The sequence below is a fragment of the Eptatretus burgeri genome, chromosome 2 (genome assembly GCF_056783735.1).
Source record: "Eptatretus burgeri isolate ZD-2024b chromosome 2, Ebu_testis_v1, whole genome shotgun sequence".
Lineage (NCBI taxonomy): Eukaryota > Metazoa > Chordata > Myxini > Myxiniformes > Myxinidae > Eptatretus > Eptatretus burgeri.
Window position 1 is genome coordinate 158,895,326 of NC_140962.1, and position 20,366 is coordinate 158,915,691.

At 43.0% G+C, this 20,366-nt stretch overlaps 2 protein-coding genes across 31 annotated transcripts in view; one reads left to right on the forward strand and one right to left on the reverse strand.

Annotated features, from left to right (window-relative positions):
• The window catches only part of LOC147033690 (NACHT, LRR and PYD domains-containing protein 12-like), a 1,146,930-nt gene that overhangs the window by 1,013,674 nt on the left and 112,890 nt on the right, over positions 1–20,366 (forward strand). The window lies entirely within an intron of this gene.
• The window catches only part of LOC147033697 (NACHT, LRR and PYD domains-containing protein 12-like), a 517,878-nt gene that overhangs the window by 207,021 nt on the left and 290,491 nt on the right, over positions 1–20,366 (reverse strand). For 7 of the 9 annotated variants that reach the window (XM_085871815.1, XM_085871814.1, XM_085871813.1 and 4 more), the window contains 2 exons: positions 9,227–9,310; positions 2,586–2,666 (listed from right to left, as the gene is read on the reverse strand). The exons of 1 other annotated variant lie outside the window; for it this stretch is intronic. In XM_085871815.1, coding sequence (XP_085727941.1) covers positions 2,586–2,666; positions 9,227–9,310 — 165 coding nt within the window. The remainder of the gene's footprint in view (positions 1–2,585; positions 2,667–9,226; positions 9,311–20,366) is intronic. One more of the 9 variants, XM_085871820.1, reaches the window with a different exon arrangement.

The window sequence follows — 20,366 nt, forward strand, 5'->3', positions numbered from 1 at the left end:
CTAATTGGTCCTTCAGCGAAGCGAAGAGTCGGCTCAGATAGCAATAAAATAAAAGTGTCAATGAAGGAAATTAATGAATAGATTTGATTTATTTATTAAAATGACGTCATAATCAAAATAGACGGAATGAACAGAACGTTGATCGAGCTTTGTTCACCACAGGGGAGAAGAAAAGACAAACTGACGTTTTGGACATTCACCCCTCTTTTCCTCTGGAGGATAGGTGAATAATCAAAACGACACATTCTACTTACTTCAGAAGGTTTTTTTTCCCCCACGGTGGTTAAATCGTTTTCCCACGGTGGTTAAATTGTTTTCCAATGTTGGTTAAATTGTTTTCCCATGTTGATCAAATTGTTTTCCCACGGTGGTTAAATTGTTTTCCCATGTTGGTTAAATTGTTTTCCCACGGTGGTTAACACACCTCGATCTTCCAACATCACCCTCACCACATCCCTCTCCATAAATAATTATATAATTATATAAACACAGGAAGTGTTTGATTTGTTTCCATGAAATGTTGAACTAATTACAGGAACGTCTTAATTTACACCATCATTGTGTTCTTGAAGATAGTCGTGAAGAGAGGGAAGATAATTTCCCCCAAATAAATCATGTAGCAGGTGAAGGTTCTGGGTAGTGCTGCATCAGTCCTCATTGTTATTGTTCTATTTTCATGATGACAGTGGATTATTATATTTAAATTGTAATGTTTACGATAAAAACAATGGAACATTGTGCAAACACTAGCGTGTGCTGTTGTATTTAATAAACAACTAAACATAGAAAAATTAAATAAAGGGGATTTAACACTGTGTTCCCTGCTGCTGCTGATGTGTTGTTGTTTGTGGAAGTGTTGAGGGGAAGGAGGTGGAGGACTTATAGAGGAGGGGGATCATCTGTGTCACGTGACCTTGACGAAGATAGTGATGTTGAGAGCTCCTCCAGGTTCGAGTCCAGCAACTCCTCTACATCACCCTCGTGCACCTCATCAAATCTGACAGTGTTGGCCATTTTGAAATCATTATTCACGTTGAAACCCTTGAAGCCGTGAACACATTGAGGGGAAACTTTCCCCCATACTCCATTCATGGAGGAACGGGTGATTTCCCTCCATGACTCCTCAACATCACAGAGAACATCCCTTATGGTAAAGACCTTCCAGAATTCCTTCACAATCATCTTATTATCAGTTGATTTCACCAGGTTTATAAATGTTATGGGGAGATAACACGCCTTGAATGTATCAATCACTCCCTGGTCCATGGGTTCAATTTGAGAAGTCGTGGTTCCGTGGAAGTAACACAATCTCCATGTTTGGTCCTGGATGGATGTTGGATGAGTTGGGGCATTATCGAGGAGGATGAGAATTATAAAACTCAAATTCTCCGACTCACAATATTCCTTCAACTCGGTAACAAGATCGGAGATAAAATATTCACAAAACATTTTACTTGTTGTGGTGGATTTACAGCCGAGGGTATTGATATGTAGTGTGGAATAAAGTAGTTCCTGGCCCGCCATTTCCCGTTCCTGTCGTGATTTGGTCGAGCTCCACTTAATCCTGTTACACACGGAATACCTGTTATCCAGCCTTTGGTATTTGAATACCGATGGACAGGCAGACATTTTTTACATATCCCTGTATATCCCTGGGATTTTCTGAATCGTAAACCATGAACGGTTTCAATGTACAATCACCTTCAGCGTCTCCTCCCAACATCAGCGTGAAGCGATCTTTCTCTCCTTTAACCCCCCCAGGTGTGATCTTCTCCTCACGAGAAATGTACCTCCCACGTGACGTCCTCTTCCAAAACAGACCCGTCTCATCAATGTTGAACATTTGTTTTGGAGAATATCCACCTTCCTCCATCATGGAACCTTCTCGGCGGTCTCGGTGTGGGCAGCAGCATCCTCTCCGGTCATTCTGATGTTGTGGTGGTTGTAACTCTTCCGGAAGTTCCAAAACCACCAACAACTAACGTTAAACGTCTTAACTTCACCTTCCTATCAGCTGTACGATCATCTCTTTCATCCCGTCCGAAAACATCCATTTTTACTTCAACACTGATGACCTTCCTCCGTCTTGTGTTCACACGACCAACCTCGCGACACCACGGACCCTTTCCAGTGATGATCACAAAGGGTTCACTTATTACAGAGGAACAATTCACACACAAAATGGTGAACACGTGACCAAACGGACGAACCGAACATGGAGGGTTTCAGGAACTGAGGGACAGGAAGGCGGGAAAACGAGCTCGAGGGAGGAAATCTATGAATCCCACATCATCTCTTATAACGATCACGTGTTCATGGTGTTCAGAGTGTAAATTAAATCACAGCATCACTCACACACTCGAATCGTGTAATTACAAACACTCGTGAAGGTAAATTTAAGAGTGGTGTAAATGACAGGCCGCACTACTCCAAAAACGCGCGAACACAGCACGAGGAAAAGGTGAGTTTACAGGAAATTAAACATGGAGTTTATTTATAAACCTGTGATGGGAATTCACTAATCCGTGTTCAGGGAAACAGAATAAGAAGAAGTACAAAAACCTCAATAACAGTTCAGTACTCACTCAAGTTTCTCCAAGTTGTTGATGATCTTCAGGTCCCTCAGGATGAGCCCAGACTTGGTGCTCAGGTCACATCGATATAACCTGTGAAGAGATAAAAACTCCAAGGAGTGAAACAAAGAAACATCAGCAGAAAGTTCTGGATAAACGAGTTCTAGTCGAAGGCTCTTTGTTACAGGTTAAGAGATAATTAAATAACCTGAAAATGAACAGGTTGAAGGTCACGTGACCGATCACAGTACAAACCTCCTTTCTGTGAGACATCGTCCCCTGGATCGTGGAAACAACTTTGGAGAAAAGATAAATAAATAAATAAAACATCTCAGTGAACAGGTTCGAATCATATTCACGGGGGAGGAAGGGAGGGGGGGGTGAAGACTCCGTTCTCCGGCCCGGTATGAAGAGAGTCAGTCGAAGAGGATTCACCAAAATGCAGCTTTATTGAAGGACCACACGCCAGCCAGCGGAGTTGGTGTTGCCAGCTCAACCAACAGTGGAGAGCTCCCAAAACCACACTGAGTTTTCCATTCAAAAACTCTCCCTTTTCTACAATCTCTCTCTAATTCCAATCTATTTCTTGTGATACTTTAACCCAAGTTGGTGTGACAAGAGCTCATTTTTCAGGGCCTAACATTCGTCCCTCTCCCACGTACAAAAAGTTTTATCACTGTGGAATGGTTGCAGGACAGACAGAAATCCCTTTTAAGTTCACATTAATCTAAAGAGAAAGACAGGCCTGGCTTTGGTGTCACAGTGAGAGCCCAGCCCTCTCAGAAGTGGAATGTGGGTTTACCAGTCGGGTGCAGCCATGTGCCCATGATGGACTGCCTGGCAGCATTTACAGGAATGCTTTCCTCGGGTCGTTATCACTGAAATAACACAGCCTGCATCTTTAGAGGGCATCGGGTGGATTGACTTGCTGGGACACCGTGCCACTAAAACACAGGGAGTTAACCCAAAGCATTTACAGAGCATTGTAAAAGTGGGTTCGAATCCCTACATCGAACTCATATATCTGTATTAATTATGGATCGGATGTGACCATACCACAGCACTCCTCACAGGGGGAAATGGGGATGGACCAGGGGGGGGGGGGGAGGAAATGGGGACGGACTAGGGGGGGTGGACATAGGAACGGAATGGGGAGGGGTGGGGGAAATGGGGATGGAACGGGGTGGGGGTGGAAATGGGGATGGAACGGAGAGGGGTGGGGGAAATGGGGACGGAATAGGGAGGGGTGGGGGAAATGGGGACGGAATAAGGAGGGGTGGGGGAAATGAGGAGGGAATAGGGAGGGGTGGGGTGAAATGGGGACGGAATCGGGAGGGGTGGGGGGAAATGAGGAAGGAATGGGGCAGGGTGGGGGAAATGGGGACAGAATGGGGAGGGGTGGGGGAAATGGAGACGGAATGGTGTGGCGAGGTTCGTTCTGCTGACTTGGTTTGTTTGTGTGAAGTTTGAATGTTTGTTGAAGAAGCTAATGAGATGGAAAACTGGATAAATTCACTTTCAATCATTGAGGGAGGGAGAGGGAGACACACGGAGAGAGGATTGTCCAGGAACCTAAATCAGTGGTTGATCTCCTTGTTTGATCCAAGACGGAGTTTCAAGACCCTGAGTGGCTGATCAATGATGACAAGTAACGCCTCAGTGTTTACTTTCTCCCCTTGTTTACGTCACAATCGATCATCACATGTTCTCAGTCCAAACAGCGTTTTTGTTACAATAACTATTCTTCAAGAAGGGATATTTTACATGGGGGGTTGTACCCCCAGCATTTCCCCATCCCATCCCTTGGTGTGGGAACCAGGGGTCCATTTTATAAATTCCATTCACACATTGGTGGAAATTCCTTAAATTATCATAAATACACGAAGGAGACCCGTGAACTCGACATGACCGGGTGTCACGTTCTGGAGGTGGACACTACCAAACTATGACGTAATCTACCTGTTCGGGAACAATTACGTTTTTCGAGACTTTTTTCAATTTACCCCGAAATTAAATAATTCCACTGATAATGATACAAAACGATGATATTTCTTCCAAATGGACATAATGATGATACTCCGTGAAATAATGAAACAATACAGTCGACTACTCGTAAGTCATCACCATCGGGACAGAGAAAAAAGTGACGACTTAGACGTGTGACGACTTACGCGTATGCGAACATTTATGATGGCTGTGGGGTGAAGGATGAAGTCGCGCGTGGACTGGACACGTACGTGTGAGAGGGCGCAACATTCTCTAAGCCGGATATTGTACCAAAAGGGAAACACAATCCTCGGGGCATCGGTGGGGGTTCATTGGTGAGTTGGAAAGTGATCAAGCAAAGATGGAATTCATGAATCACTTTATCAAAAGTAAAGATAATGAACAACTGTGAGACAACTCATATACCATCGGTGATGGTATGGTGACAAATTACATGACACACAGTCATCGTGGTGATGATTACCACTCAATGCATATGTGTAAGTGAGTGCGGTAATGTACAAAACAAGCCAATATAAAACCATGATCGGACTTCAACACTTAGCTCGATCGATCCTTTACTCCTTCGCGAAGTAATCCGTTATGTTTGACTGCCTCAAACTCTTGGGCATCTGGTGCATGAGAAAGGACTCAAACTGGTCATTGTATTCCATGATGTTGTCTGGGCAATCCTCCACCGAAAGACAGTATCGGCGCATCACATCCAGGGCGCTGAATGCCTCCCGAATAGTTGGAGGCGCATTTGGAATGTATGTCTCCCCTGAGTCCTCGAAATCAACAATGTCCACATCGTCCACGCCACCCGTATCGTCGGAGACGTTCTTCACAGAATCCACAATTTCTGCATCAGTCATTTGTTGGGTGCTGCCTCATTAAGCGTCCACGTTGATGAATTTTTCCAATGAGGGCATCACGTCTGAACCAAAGATTTCAGCGAGTCTTTCCCAGATGTTGCGGAACTGGTTTCCATGGTCGTCATTGCTCTCCTCATCAACTTCATGGGCGCTGCGATCCATATTGATGAATCCGACCGAACGGAAGCAGTTCGCGATGGTAGCATTGGAGACCTTTCCCCATGCGGTTTTGGCAGCTGTCAGGGCATTCAGCAAATCCCATTTGAATGGGATTCCCTCATCTGCTGCATTTAGGCAACGTGTGGCAAGGATCTGGCGGTAGTGAAGTTTCAGGTTTCTGATGACGCCACCATCCATTGGTTGAGTGTGACTGGTAGTATTGGGTGGGAGGAATACAAGTTCTATGTTCTCCAGTTGACATGCAGGGTGAGCGAGGCAGTTGTCAACTACGGACGCAATTTTGCGTTTTTCAAGTGACATACGACGGTTCAGTTTCACCAACCATTGTTCGAACAGGGCAGAAGTCATCCACGCATTTTTATTCGCCGAGTAGGCCACAGGCAGGTGCTTCAAACTTTTGAAGGCTCGGGGATTCTTACTTTTCCCGATTGCGTACAGAGGCAGCTTGTTGGTGCCATCCATGTTCGCTCCAACCAGCAACGTTACACAGATCTTCGCCTGCTTATCACCATGATGGGATTGACCAACGAACCCCAGAGACTTTTCTGGCAGCAGCTGCCAGAAAAGCCCAGTCTCATCGGCATTGTACACGTCCCAAGGCTGATACCTTTCCAGGATGTCTTTCAATTTGCCATCCTTCCAGTCGTGCACCACTGCCAAATCCACGCCGCCTGATTCGCCGCACTACTTGACCTTGCCGATTCCCCACCTCACTTTAAATCTGTCTCTCCAGTACATCGGCAAGGTCTCGGCATCATCATGCCCGAGGTCCGCAGCGAATTTACGTGCCTTCAGCAGCAACATTTCACCGAATATGTGGCTGAGCCGACATTTGCCGAAACCAGATGATGAGCGCGTCATCGACATCTTCAAAGGTGGCGTCATCTTTCACATGTTTCATTTGAAAAAAAAACATTTCACGTGTTTCACACTTACCATCGGCCTCGCGATCTTCTCCACTTGTCCAAATATCTTGCCCTTATTCTTCAAGATATCATTCAATGTCTGCCGTTTGATGTCGAACTTCTCAGCTATGGCTGTTTTCTTCATCAGTGGGTTTGCCTCACAAAACTTGATTTCGTATTTTTCTTGGTAGGTTTTAGTTGTAAGCTTACGCTTCGTCGCCATCGTCCTGCCTGCAGTGCGATCAACGTGGTCACTGACTGAGCTGAACCCAGCGCAGTTATAAATAGCCTATCACTGGCGGTGTACAGTGTAAACCAATGAGCGAGCATCACGATTCCATCAAATCAGGCTTCTCACGAGACAGCAGTTCCATGTGACGAGTTGGGCGTGGTAATTTACTTGAGTTTCCCTTTCGCGGGAATGGACAACATCTGACGACTTAGACGAAGTGACGACTTAGAGATGACGACTTACAGAGGGATGACCCTTTATCAAAGGGATTTAACATGAGATAAATTCGGGACTGTTGGATAAATTCGGGACTGCCAACTTAGGCGAAGCGACGAGTGACACGAAGTCTACTGTATTTAAATATCTGATCATTTATTATCATCACAATCACAAATATGAATAAATATTATTAATTACATTTCATTTTCCCAGTCGGGATCCAGTTTAATTATTTATAACTAACCACGTGTGTGTTCAATATGGACGGTTCATACAGGTGAACAATCCTCTATTATTACCGAATACAATAACATCAAACTCTCGTGAAATATCAAAAACAATCAAACATTGGAAACTACAATGTAAAATACCCTCCTACCCCCAAAAACCGCCACCCCTAAACCCCCTACCCACCCTTCAACCCCTTCCCCCCTCCTCACCCCCCCCTTAGCCTTTTTATTACAAGGAATTAAAAGGAAATTTTTTCACACGAGGAGGCCATTCGGCCCATCATGCCTGCACCACACCAGCACCAGATAAATAAATCCGTTGATTCCCCTTCACTTCATGTGGAGCCTTTTGGCTGCTGCACTGGAACTCATTTCATCGACCTCAGAAGGATGACAGGCTGAGTCAACCCCCCTGGTGTTAATTCCACGGTTCAAGGGCTTGGACTCAGGACCTGAGGATCACAAGCCACCACCTCAAACACCAAGCCACCACCCTAACCACCAAGCCAACACCCAAACCACCAGGCCAACACCATAACCACCAAGCTATCTCCCAAACCACCAAGCCAACACCAGGTGTTTTTCATTCCATGGCCACAAAATGTGGAGAAATTCCGACACTACAACTATTATTGTGATAATGATTATTATTATTATATTTGTAATTATTATAATTGTTATCATGATTTTGATGACCCATAATATATAGTAAGTAATGTTTAGTGTTATTTGGTTTGTATATCCCTGTGTGTGTGTTTGTGGAGGAAACGAAATCACAGTTTGTACACGAATCCCCTCCATCATGATGTTTATTTATATCCGTGACTTTCATCTTTATCAGATTCTTCTTCATCAAACATATTGTGGCTATTGTTGTTGAGGCACTCAGTCTGCAACCACACGTAGCACCGCAATTTCCGATGTGTTTTCTACCTTTGCAGCGTGGTGACACACCTTTGTTTGTTTTACATGTACATGGTGATACCTGTGTGCAGGTGGATCGTCCAGGTTGTCAAAAAACGATAAAGATGCGGCACAGACATGACGGTCCAAACGATCTCTTCATTCGAAGTTTTCTCGTTTTTAGTTCGCGTGTTCGAAGAACAGAGATCTATTGCGATACCCCCGGCGTGAGCGTGAAAATGTTAAAGTTTTTGGTGCAAGTTATTTCCTTTCTAATGTTTTATCTCCCACATTATTTTTACTGATTACAATATACAAATACATATATTGCTTTAAAATTATTTGGATCAGACTTCACTGCAATGCTTTACGTAAAATATTATTAGACTCGTCTTTTAAAAACGATAAATGTATAAACAGGTGAGCATTGGGTGGCTTTGACACCAACTCTGGTTAAAATAAGATCAATCCCCCCAAAATACTCCTATTACACCCCATTACAGCCCCCTCTCCCATTACACCCTGGAACAACCCCCCACCCTCCCCCCCTCTCGGAAGGTGCACCATCGGCACCACGTGGTACGATCACCTGAGTTCCACACCACGGATCCAACGTTGGTGTTTAAATGGTGTAAATGGATCATTCGGGGTTTGGACCCAAACTGATCCACAAACGTCACGTTGAGAGTTCAGGTCCAACTTGATGTTTTCTTCTTCTTCACCGTTACAACTTCATCTTCACTTTAACCATCATTTACCAAGGTCCACAAACATATCGATCACGTGATCTCAGAGAACATTTTTCGTTCCTTTTTACATTTACGAACCTTCACCACAAGAGAATGAAACCGTGAATGTTCAGAATGATTTATGTGAAGCCGTTTATCATTCACACGATTGGTGTTTCAATCATTGTTCCTCATTCTTATTCATTCACCCCAATGATCCCCACACAGAACCAGCTGTCCCTTCCATTCCCCTCTCTGAACACAAGTGAATTACAAAGTTCAACCAAAGGTTAATAATGGAGGTCATGGTTCACCTGGAGAACGTCAGGGACACAATGAGGGAGTATGATGTCATGATGTTTTTATTTCCCCCCCAAAATCCCCTTCCCACTCACTTGAGGATTCGTAACTTTGTTTGTGATTTCAGACCCTCCATCAACTCCTCCAATCCCTCATCACCGATGGGATTCCCACTCAAACTGATGGTAAAGGAGGGAAAGAGAAAAACCCTGAGATTATCATTCTGTTAACAACATGGAGAACCTTGGGAATACTTTCACCATTTCAATAGTTATGTTTATAAATCATATCAACACCAGATAATGATGGGATTATAATCCAGTCCCTCCACAAAAACAATTATATAATGATGGGATTATAATCCAGTCCCTCTCCATAAACAATTATATAATTATGGGATTATAAACCAGTCCCTCTCCATAAACAAATGTATAATTATGGGATAATAACCCAGTTCCTCTACATAAACAATTACATAATTATGGGATTACAACGTAGTCACTCTCCATAAACAATTATATAATTATGTGATTACAACCAGTCCCTCCACATAAACCGTGACATAATTATGAGATTATAACCCAGACCATCCACATAAACCATGACATAATTATGGGATTATAACCCAGTCCCTCTCCATAAACAACTCCATAATTATGGGAGAACAACCCTGTCCCTCCACATAAACCATGACATAATTATGGGATCATAACCCAGTCCCTCTCAAAAAACAATTATATAATTCTAGGATGATAACAAAGACCCTCTGCATAAACTATTATATAATTGTGGGATTATAACCCAGTCCCTCCATTTCAACAATTATAAGTGTCTGGTTTGTCCACAGACAACGGACACTTCAGACTGGTTTCTCCCCCTCGACCCCCCAGATGTAAAGATAGTTATATCAATTGTCCCGCCATTTATAAAGTGTGAGGCACTGTTTGTGGTCCTGTCTCGGTTTGGTCCTGTCGTGTCCCAGATCAAAATGTCACCTCTGGGCTTTCGGAACGAACAGGTGAATCACATCGTGTCCTTCCAGCGACGTGTACATTGTACTTTCCAGATCGAACGCTGATAAAGTATAAAACGTAGTTTTTAAATTTCGTATCAATAACCACGATTATCCAGACTACTCATCAACGGAAACGTTAAATGATTAACTTCTGGAAACTTCGGATATTTCAACGTTTCTGTCCCAAATCGGTATCAGATATCCTCTCCCGCAAACACTGCTTCACCTCCAACTCCCAACATTGTCATGAACACGACCCCGGTTACTGCGACAGAAGATACAATATCAAACTCAAACCCTCCTGATAATATGAACATCTGTGACGGTTTTACACTCGTTTCCTCATTGAGGAAGAGGAAAACTCCTCAAGATTCATCAACACCTCGTAAAGAGAAGGTGGGAATTATCGAGTCAGAAACACCGGGATCGTTTCTCTCTGACCAGACGATGACGAGCAACCGGTACGAATCCCTCGCACATGAGAATGCAGACTCTCTACCTGTACCTGAGATGTGCCCCCAAAATGCTATGGAGGTAAATTATACTCCATCTCTGGAAAACATTAAAAGTAAAACTGTTCCGTCTCCCTCTCTTGTGAACGAGGACGAACTCCATGGAGACTCCATTAAAAAAATAAAAGGAAAAAAACAAATCATTCCCTCAGTGCCCCCTCTCCCCCCTTCTTAACAATGCCCTAATTTACCAAATAACGACCTTCAAACCCCAACAGTGTCCGTGCCAGCTGTTTTACATCACGTGTTTGAACACATCAATAAAACTGAAGAAGAACCTGAAATTATCCAACCTCTCACAGATTCCCCCATTCCCCCCACACCACCCGAGGTTCCTCCAATTCCTCTTCCCCCTCGTTCTCCTATTCATATAGAGCAGGCTGACACCAACACACCACAAGTTACTCCACATCCTGACGAACCAGTAATTGAAATTTTCCCGGATTGTGGTTCCGACATGTCTGAAGGGGAATCTCATGAAATTGAGGTTTTCCCCACAACAAACGAATCAAACCTATCAACAACCCAAATTTTGTAAATCCTGAACCACACTTTCAGTAAAAGACATCGATATCAAGATAGATCATTTTCCTGACCTGCACGGGTTTATCAAATCCGAGAGGAACATGATCCACCGGCCGAGCCAGCACCACTTCACTGAACCTCAGTGTACCAGGTTAAAGAAGTACGTTGTGAAAACAAAAGATGAACTCAAACAATGATCTTTGGTAGTTTAAATATCAATGGTGGAGCGAGTCAGCCGTGTAAAATTCAAGTGGTTAACCCCACACTACAATGGAAACAAGATGTACTTTTCTTACAAGAGACCCACACTACTCCATCATCCCGTGTAGAATGGAACCCCATCATAAAAACGATCAGTTTTTTCAGAGATTCCAATCCCCGTCCTGCTGAGGTTGATTTTCTGTTGAACCCCCTTTTCCATCCATCAGATATTTCCTTTCAGAATATAAACCCAGGACACTTCAGGTCCCACAAGTTTACCACTAATAACATTAATTTTACATTATTGAATGTTTTATACTCCTTCAAAACAGGATGGACCAACAACGCTTCCACACCAGGTCAGGGTCTTATATGAGGGAAATGTGTTTACAAAGGTGTGTTATCATGGCGGGTCATTTTAATTGTACTCTACAACCGAATCTGGACAGAAACGGTGTGGAACCCCATCCCAGACCGGCTAAATTACTAACCAATGTAATAAGATATTTTAGATTCCATGATCTCTGGTGTTAACAAAACCCCATGACCCATCGGTTTACCTGGTGTCAGGTTACAAATATCCAGGTATCCTCAGCTCGGCTTCAACGGATCGATATAAATTCACCCTTTGTCAATCTCTTCCCCACCACAGGAATTTCCCCATCCGGTTTTTCAGATCACCACTTGATTACTGTGAGTTAACACCCACAGATATCTTTGAATAATCAGCCATTCTGGAAACTAAATGTCACCATTTTAGAAACCCCCTCTTTTCGGACCACGTTTAAAGATGTTTGGTCTGTTTTTGTAAATCAATAACATCAGTATATAAATCAGGGGTTATGCTGGGATCATACCAAGGAACAATTTGGGAACATTTCCCAAAAATGTTGTTTCTTAAGGCCCGGTCACACCTTGACGTTTTAGCCAACGTATGCCGATTTTTTGAATTTTTTTTCTAAAACGCTGGCACACGTTCAATACGTTATGGGTAAGTTTTGATAACATTGAGAGCACGCTGAAAAACACTGCCATAGTCGTTGTACGCTGGCTTTAAACGTTGTACTTTTTGGTTGTTCTCAAATTTTTTCATGCTTGAAATTTCACGACGTATGCCGGCGTATGACTCACACGTTCCGCTATGCTGGCCACAAGTTGTATGCACGGTCTGCGATCGTTGACAGACGTCAACACATGCTACTTGTAAGTTAATCATACGTTGAGACACGCCGAGGTAATGTTTAGCGTACCCGAAACTTATTTCTAACCTATGATTAACGTGTTGTTGGCACGTTACGCGATCGTTGCCACACATCGACAGACGTTACTTTTAAGTTACTCATAGGCTGAAAGACGTCGGTATAATGGATCGTCCTTGCGTCAGCGTCCACGGCCACGGCCAGGACACTTATTTGCAGCATTCTTCAAACTTTTCTTCGGCATGACGAGGATGTTCACACTTCGATGTCGAGCTTGGCTATGATTCCAATTGTCCATCGGCAGCGTCTATTTAAAATAGTCGAGTTTGAGCGTTTTAACACGTTCAGAAGAAACGCTTCAAATTTCCAAACCCCAGCGTCAAAAACAAACAAACAAAAAAAAAAACAAAGGCGAGTGACAGCAATTTAAATCGTTCATTGTAAACAATGAAAATAGCTGAGTGGTACCGTTTAAAAGTCGTTGAGTGTAAAAAAAATCCAATTGTTGAGCGCAAGCGTCTACTTTCAATAGTGGGGTTTGAGCGATTTAGCACGTTCAATAGAAACGCTTCAAATTTCCAAACCCCAGCGTCAAAAAACAAAGGCGAGTGACAGCAATTTAAATCGTTCATTGTAAACAATGAAAATAGTTGAGTGGTACCGTTTAAAAGTCGTTGAGTGTAAAAAAAATCCAATTGTTGAGCACAAGCGTCTACTTTCAATAGTGGAGATGCAGCCATTTAAATCGTTGAGAGGCAGCCTATGAACCTACCCGTGGACACGCGGACGCAAGGAGGATCCATCATAACCCACACCCTCCCCCTCACACTCACCTACTACTGCCAACATGAACAAACTACTACTAATACTAATACTGATACTGATACTGATACTGATACTGCTGACATGGACATCGACTCAAAAAGGACTCGAAAACACTGTTGGGTTCCCCTTTTATGAGCAGCATTTTTATATACCAATTCCCAAAACCGCTGCGAACACGTCTTTATATGGCAGTTGTAAGCTAGAAACACATTCACTTTTTTTTTTTGTCGACCGGAAGACGTCATTGGAATACGTCTACATACGTCGATGTGTGTTGGGACTACGTAAAGAATTGGTTCAAAGCACGTCAAACATAAGTTAGAAATAAGTTGCGCGTAAAAAAGACATTACCGCGACGTGTTTCGACTTATGAGTAGCTTATAAGTAGCGTTTGTGGACGTGTGTAAGCGTCCGCATTTCGTGTGTAAAACTTATCCCCATCGCATGCGGAACGTGTGTCATACGCCGAGTACGTCGTAAAATTTTGAACATGTTTAAAATTTCTTGACGGACTCTACTTACTACGACGTATGATAGCGTACTTTAGCGTTGTACTCACGTATACCAAACTTACTCATACCGTATTTGACGTGCCCCAACGTTTTAGACACATTTTTCTTAGGTCGGCATACACTGGCAAGATCGCCAAGGTGTGACCGCGATGTTGTCACTTCCATTTCTACGGCAGTTATGATTCAAATCGTTGTGCGTCAGCCTTTTAATAGGCTACGTCACGACATCGTCGGCGATGCGTGCAACGCGCTATGCCGAAGTTAGACTATCGTTGGGCATCGGTTGTGTAGGCCGACAGCAGGTCAGCATTCGTTGGTATAAGTTATCTATGACACAACGAAACGTTCTGTGCCCATAACTAATATGTTATGCATACGACCAACTCGTTATGAATACGTCCGAATCTTAAAAAAAAAACATCAAAAGTTCAACGTCAGCCAGTGTTTTACATACATTTTAATACGTTGCCATCGCTGGCTAAAACGTCACGGTGTGACCGGGCCTTTAGCAACACAAGAAGAACGTAGAACAAAGTTCATTTTGAAAAAGGAAATTCTGCAGATCCAAAGAAAACGGAAAAATTATCCCTCCCCCCCTCCCACCCCAACAAATACTGAGACTGAAGGAGAAGAAGGAATTCCTTAACACAATGATTGGGAACCAAACACAAGGAGCATTAACAACATTGTACTTTAAACATCTCAACCTTCTGGACACACCAACCTGGTTGGTTTTTCTTCCATTTTGAGTCGAAGGTTCTTTACCCTCAAATTACCATCCAAAAACACACTGACACCTCTGCATCACTCACCTTTAAGGAATCAAGAGGGAAGATAAATTTTTTTCTCTCACCTGTTTTCAGACAACTGAGGTTGATTTAAATGGTGTCTCCCATTTGTTTGATGGTATTTCCACCTGAACCCCAGAATAAAGGCAGAGCCGGGAGAAACCACACTCTTGAGGAACTCTCCATCACGCTAAAGAGCCTTGGCAAAGGAAAATCATCTCTGGCATTGACGGATTGCCAGCAGAATTTTTTGAATCTTTCTGGGTCCTCATTGGCCCCGAACTGCTCTCGGTGTTCCAGAAGAATCTTAAAAAGAATGAACTCCCATTGATCTGCAGGTGGGCAGTACTTACCTTTCTTCCCAAGAAAGATGATCCTTTGCTCATTTCACAGTGGAGACCGGTGTCGTGACTGTGCACGGACTATAAGATCTTTTCCCAGGATATTGCTTCACGCTTTTCCCCCTTCCTAAAGGCCCTGTCACACCTTGACGTTTTAGCCAGCGATGGCAAAGTATTAAAATGTATGTAAAACGCTGGCTTACGTTGAACTTTTGATGTTTTTTTTTTAAAGATTCGGACGTATTCATAGCGACTTGGTCTTATGTATAACGCATTGGTAACGGACACAGAACGTTTCGTTGTGTTATAGATAACTTATACCAACGAATGCTGAACCTGTTGTCGGCCTACACAACCGATGCCCAACGGTAGTCAAACTTTGGCATAGCGCGTTGCACGCATCGCCGACGATGTCGTGACGTAGCCTATTAAAAGGCTGACGCACAACGATTCGAATAATAACTGCCGTAGAAATGGAAGTGACAACATCGCGGTCACACCTTGGCGATCTTGCCAGCGTATGCTGACCTCAGAAAAATGTGTCTAAAACGTTGGGGCACGTCAAATACGGTATGAGTAAGTTTGGTATACGTGAGTACAACGCTAAAGTACGCTATCATACGTCGTAGTAAGTAGAGTACGTCAAGAAATTTTAAACATGTTCAAAATTTTACGACGTACTCGGCGTATGACACACGTTCCGCATGCGATGGGGATAAGTTTTACACACGATATGTGGACGCTTACACACGTCCACAAAGGCTACTTATAAGCTACTCATAAGTCGAAACACGTCGCGGTAATGTCTTTTTTACACGAAACTTATTTCTAACTTATGTTTGACGTGCTTTGAACCAATTCTTTACGTAGTCCCAACACACATCGACGTATGTAGACGTATTCCAATGACGTCTTCCGGTCGACAAAAAAAAATAAATGAATGTGTTTCTAGCTTACAACTGCCATATAAAGACGTGTTCCCAGCAGTTTTGGGAATTGGTATAGAAAAATGCTGCTCATAAAAGGGGAACCCAACAGTGTTTTCGAGTCCTTTTTGAGTCGATGTCCATGTCAGCAGTAACAGTATCAGTATCAGTACAGTATCAGTATTAGTATTAGTATTAGTTTGTTCATGTTGGCAGTAGTAGGTGAGTATGAGGGGGAGGGTGTGGGTTATGATGGATCCTCCTTGCGTCGCGTGTCCACGGGTAGGAGACATCTTTTCACCATTGTTCGAAGTTCTTCGCGGCTAATTTTTTATGGGGCTTTTTCAACAATGAGCTATAGCTTGTTTTTACGATTCAGGTCTATTGATAACGGGTTGGACAAATGCACAATGAACTAATAATGTGCATAGAGCGCTTTGATTGCTTATAGATACGATATACCAACGAATAATTATCGTGAAGCCGGCGTTCACAAACTATGCCCAACGATAGCCTAACTTATCCATATCATGCGGCAGTTTATCTTTGCCGGTGACGTGGGGTTTGCTATTCATAGGCTGCCACTCAACGATTTAAATGGCTGCATCTCCACTATTGAAAGTAGACGCTTGCGCTCAACAATTGGATTTTTTTTACACTCAACGACTTTTAAACGGTACCACTCAGCTATTTTCATTGTTTACAATGAACGATTTAAATTGCTGTCACTCGCCTTTGTTTTTTGACGCTGGGGTTTTGAAATTTGAAGCGTTTCTTCTGAACGTGTTAAAACGCTCAAACTCGACTATTTTAAATAGACGCTGCCGATGGACAATTGGAATCATAGCCAAGCTAGACATCGAAGTGTGAACATCCTCGTCATGCCGAAGAAAAGTTTGAAGAATGCTGCAAATAAGTGTCCTGGCCGTAGCCGTGGACGCTGACGCAAGGACGATCCATTATACCGACGTCTTTCAGCCTATGAGTAACTTAAAAGTAACGTCTGTCGATGTGTGGCAACGATCGCGTAACGTGCCAACAACACGTTAATCATAGGTTAGAAATAAGTTTCGGGAACGCTAAACATTACCTTGGCGGGTCTCAACTTATGATTAACTTACAAGTAGCATGTGTTGACGTCTGTCAACGATCGCAGACCGTGCATACAACTTGTGGCCAGCGTAGCGGAACGTGTGAGTCATACGCCGGCATACGTCGTGAAATTTCAAGCATGAAAAAATTTGAGGACAACCGAAAAGTACAACATTTAAAGCCAGCGTACAACGACGTATGGCAGTGTTTTTCAGCGTGCTCTCAATGTTATCAAAACTTGCCCATTACGTATTCAACGTGTGCCAGCGTTTTAGAAAAAAAATTCAAAAATCGGAATACGTTGGCTAAAACGTCAAGGTGTGACCGGGCCTTAAAGGACATTATAAACATGGATAAAACCTATTGTGTTCCTGGTTATCGTATCCGTTACAACGTTTCTGTTATCCGTGATTTGATTGATGTTTGTGACATTTCTCATGAAGGTGTTCGCCTCGTTTTCCTTGACCAGAAGAAGGGTTTTGATGATGTTTCTCATGAACACTTGTCAGAAGTTTAAAACGATTTGGTTTTGGATCTTTTATTTTGTCATGTGACTATTTATGTTATTCTTATATATTTGCTCTACTTAATATTAACAATGAACTTGCGTCCTTTTTTGTGCTGAAAGAGGTGTAAGACAGGGCTGTCCACTTTCAGGTGCCTTATATGCCCTATCCCTTGAACCCCTCTTAAACACGCTGTGTAAGTCTCTGTCTGGTTTCACTCTGTCTGGTCTCTTGTGCCCCTTCATGGCATGAAAGCAATTTCCATTTCATGTACATTAACACTCTCTCTTATTGATGTATCCATGACTCTCTCGACCACTTTCATTCTATGGTCCAGCAAATTCCGACCCCAATAGTTGCTCTGAACTAAGACATCACATTTCCCTTCAAAAATATCCACCTTCACACTGTTCAACCAATCATCTGGGACAGATATCTCCCTCATAATTACATTTATCAATTTAGTAATTAAATTCATTCCAATATCACCAGATGCCTTCAGCATCTCTGCACCAATACCAATGCTGCTCGCCCCTTCACCATTCTTCATTTCATTGATGGCTTTCTTCACTCATTCATTCTTTATCTCAGGTGGTGGCCCTGCACCGGCTCGACTGCCTCCAGAATATCCCTGTTCCATGGGCACTCTTCATTTAGCAGGTTCGCATCGTAACTCCTCCAAGCATTTCTAATCTCCCCATAAAACAAAACAAGAGAATCAAGGATAAAGAATGATTTGTATGGAACAGATGATGGAAGCAACGATTTGTATGGAAGCAACGTTGAGAGGACTTTGTGAAAGCCAGATAAAACTTGAATTTCGCTCTTGTACTCTTTCTCGATCACTTGATCTTTTTGAGACATGGTGGTGTGTAAATTATGACTTTTGTGAAATATCTGATGGACGTTTGGTGCTCCATCTTTAAACTTCTAATAATTTACTTTGTGATGACTTTGGTAATTTAACCTCTTGTTGTTGATGTTTTCTTCTTGAATATCATGGTTTATAACTGGTTTCCTTATATCCTGATTGGATTGTTAAAAAAACTACTTTCTTTTCTAATATTGTAATAACAGGACATAAAAGTCAAGTCTCTGGCTCTGTGTCTTTCTCTGTCTGTCTCTCTGTCTCTGTCTGTCTCTGTCTGTCTCTGTCTGTCTCTCTCTCTGTCTCTCTCTTTCTGTACATCTCCCTCTCTGTCTCTCTCTCTCTCTCCCTCCCCCTCTCGCCCCCCACCCCACACCTGGTGGTCTTTCGTTGGTTGGGTGTGGTGTCATGTTCGATTGCTGCAGCTGCTCTGTCCGGTGGTGAGTTTTACTGTGGTGAGTGTGGTTTTCTCCTTCCTGCGTCCCATCTCCCATCCAGTCTTTCCTTCTCCTCCTTCTATCCTGCTGTGTTTGTTATCCTTTTTTCTGTCTCGTTGTGGTTTCTTCACCATCTGTCCTTGAGAGAGAGAAAGAGTTTGAGTGAGCCGACTTGGGTGTGACCGACCCAGTGTTGATGAGGCTTCATTAACGTTTTGTTTCATTATTAATTTATTTTGTTTCGCTTAGTTTTGACCTTCTTTCCTGATCTGAGCAAAGAGGTGTAAGTTAAATCGACGTTATTGTGAATACACGTCCTCGGTATGAGGTGTTTGATAATTTAATACGGAAACACGTGTTCGTGTGTGTTCCACCAGAAGGAATCCTCACTGAGGACGTCGTCCTTGCAGTCGGGAATATAATCGGGTTTGAACATGTTCACGCTGAGTCGCGAATGAATCAGAAAGTTGTTGGGTTCGTGTCTCATGAAAAATCTGTTCACGATGTTGTGAATGAGGGGTTAACCACCGATAAAGGTGTTTTTATGTTAGCTTCCCCCATGGATACTCCTACAGTTAAAATTGTTGTGTCTAATGCTCCACCATTCTTCCCGAATGACGTATTATTGTCTGTCCTGTGTCGTGATGGAACAGTTGTCTCGAGAATGTCAATGATCCATCTAAGGAGCAGTCACAAGAGGATAAAACACGTAATGAGTTTTCATCGACAGGTGTACAGGTACTTCCCGATGGTGGCGGCGACACGGGGTTGAACATTTCGTTCAAGGTAAATCTCAATGATCACCAGTATCAAATGTCGGCCTCGTTAATGTGCTTTCTCTGTGGAACCTTTGGTCATGTGAAACGTTTCTCCCCGAAAGTTTGGTGTTTAAAGTGTGGTGAAAATGGTCATGTCGATGTGGATTGTAAAAAGGATATAAATACCGCAAACCACATTGAAAAGACTGAAGTGAATCCCGTTGGTTTAACTGTTACTGCTGTTCCCGCTTGCAGTGAGACCAATGATAACAATACCCCGGTGTAAAGACTTCAAGCTACCCCCCTTTCAAGTTACCTCCCGGTAATCTGAAATCGATTTCAAGTTACCCCCGGGGATAGCCTGAACCCGATTTCATATTACCCCCCTCCCTGATTTAGCTGAAATGATAAATTCTTATACCCACAACTCATGATACGTTTATTGAATAGAACACGTAAAACATACAAGATTGAAAGCTCATCTCAAAGTCTGGAAACATAAAAAAATGTAACAAAAATGTTAATTGTATTAAAACCACAGCTCCGTCTCAAAGAGCGATTGCTATTATTTCCTTTGTGCGGACGATACAAATATACCAGCTACAGGCAGTTTGTCAGATGGAACAATAGATATCTTGGCAAGGAGTTGTGTGGTGGCCTGAGTTTTGTGGCTTCAGATATCCCCACCTTCCACAAGTGGTCATGTGTAAGCTGTTTTCATTGCCTTTCT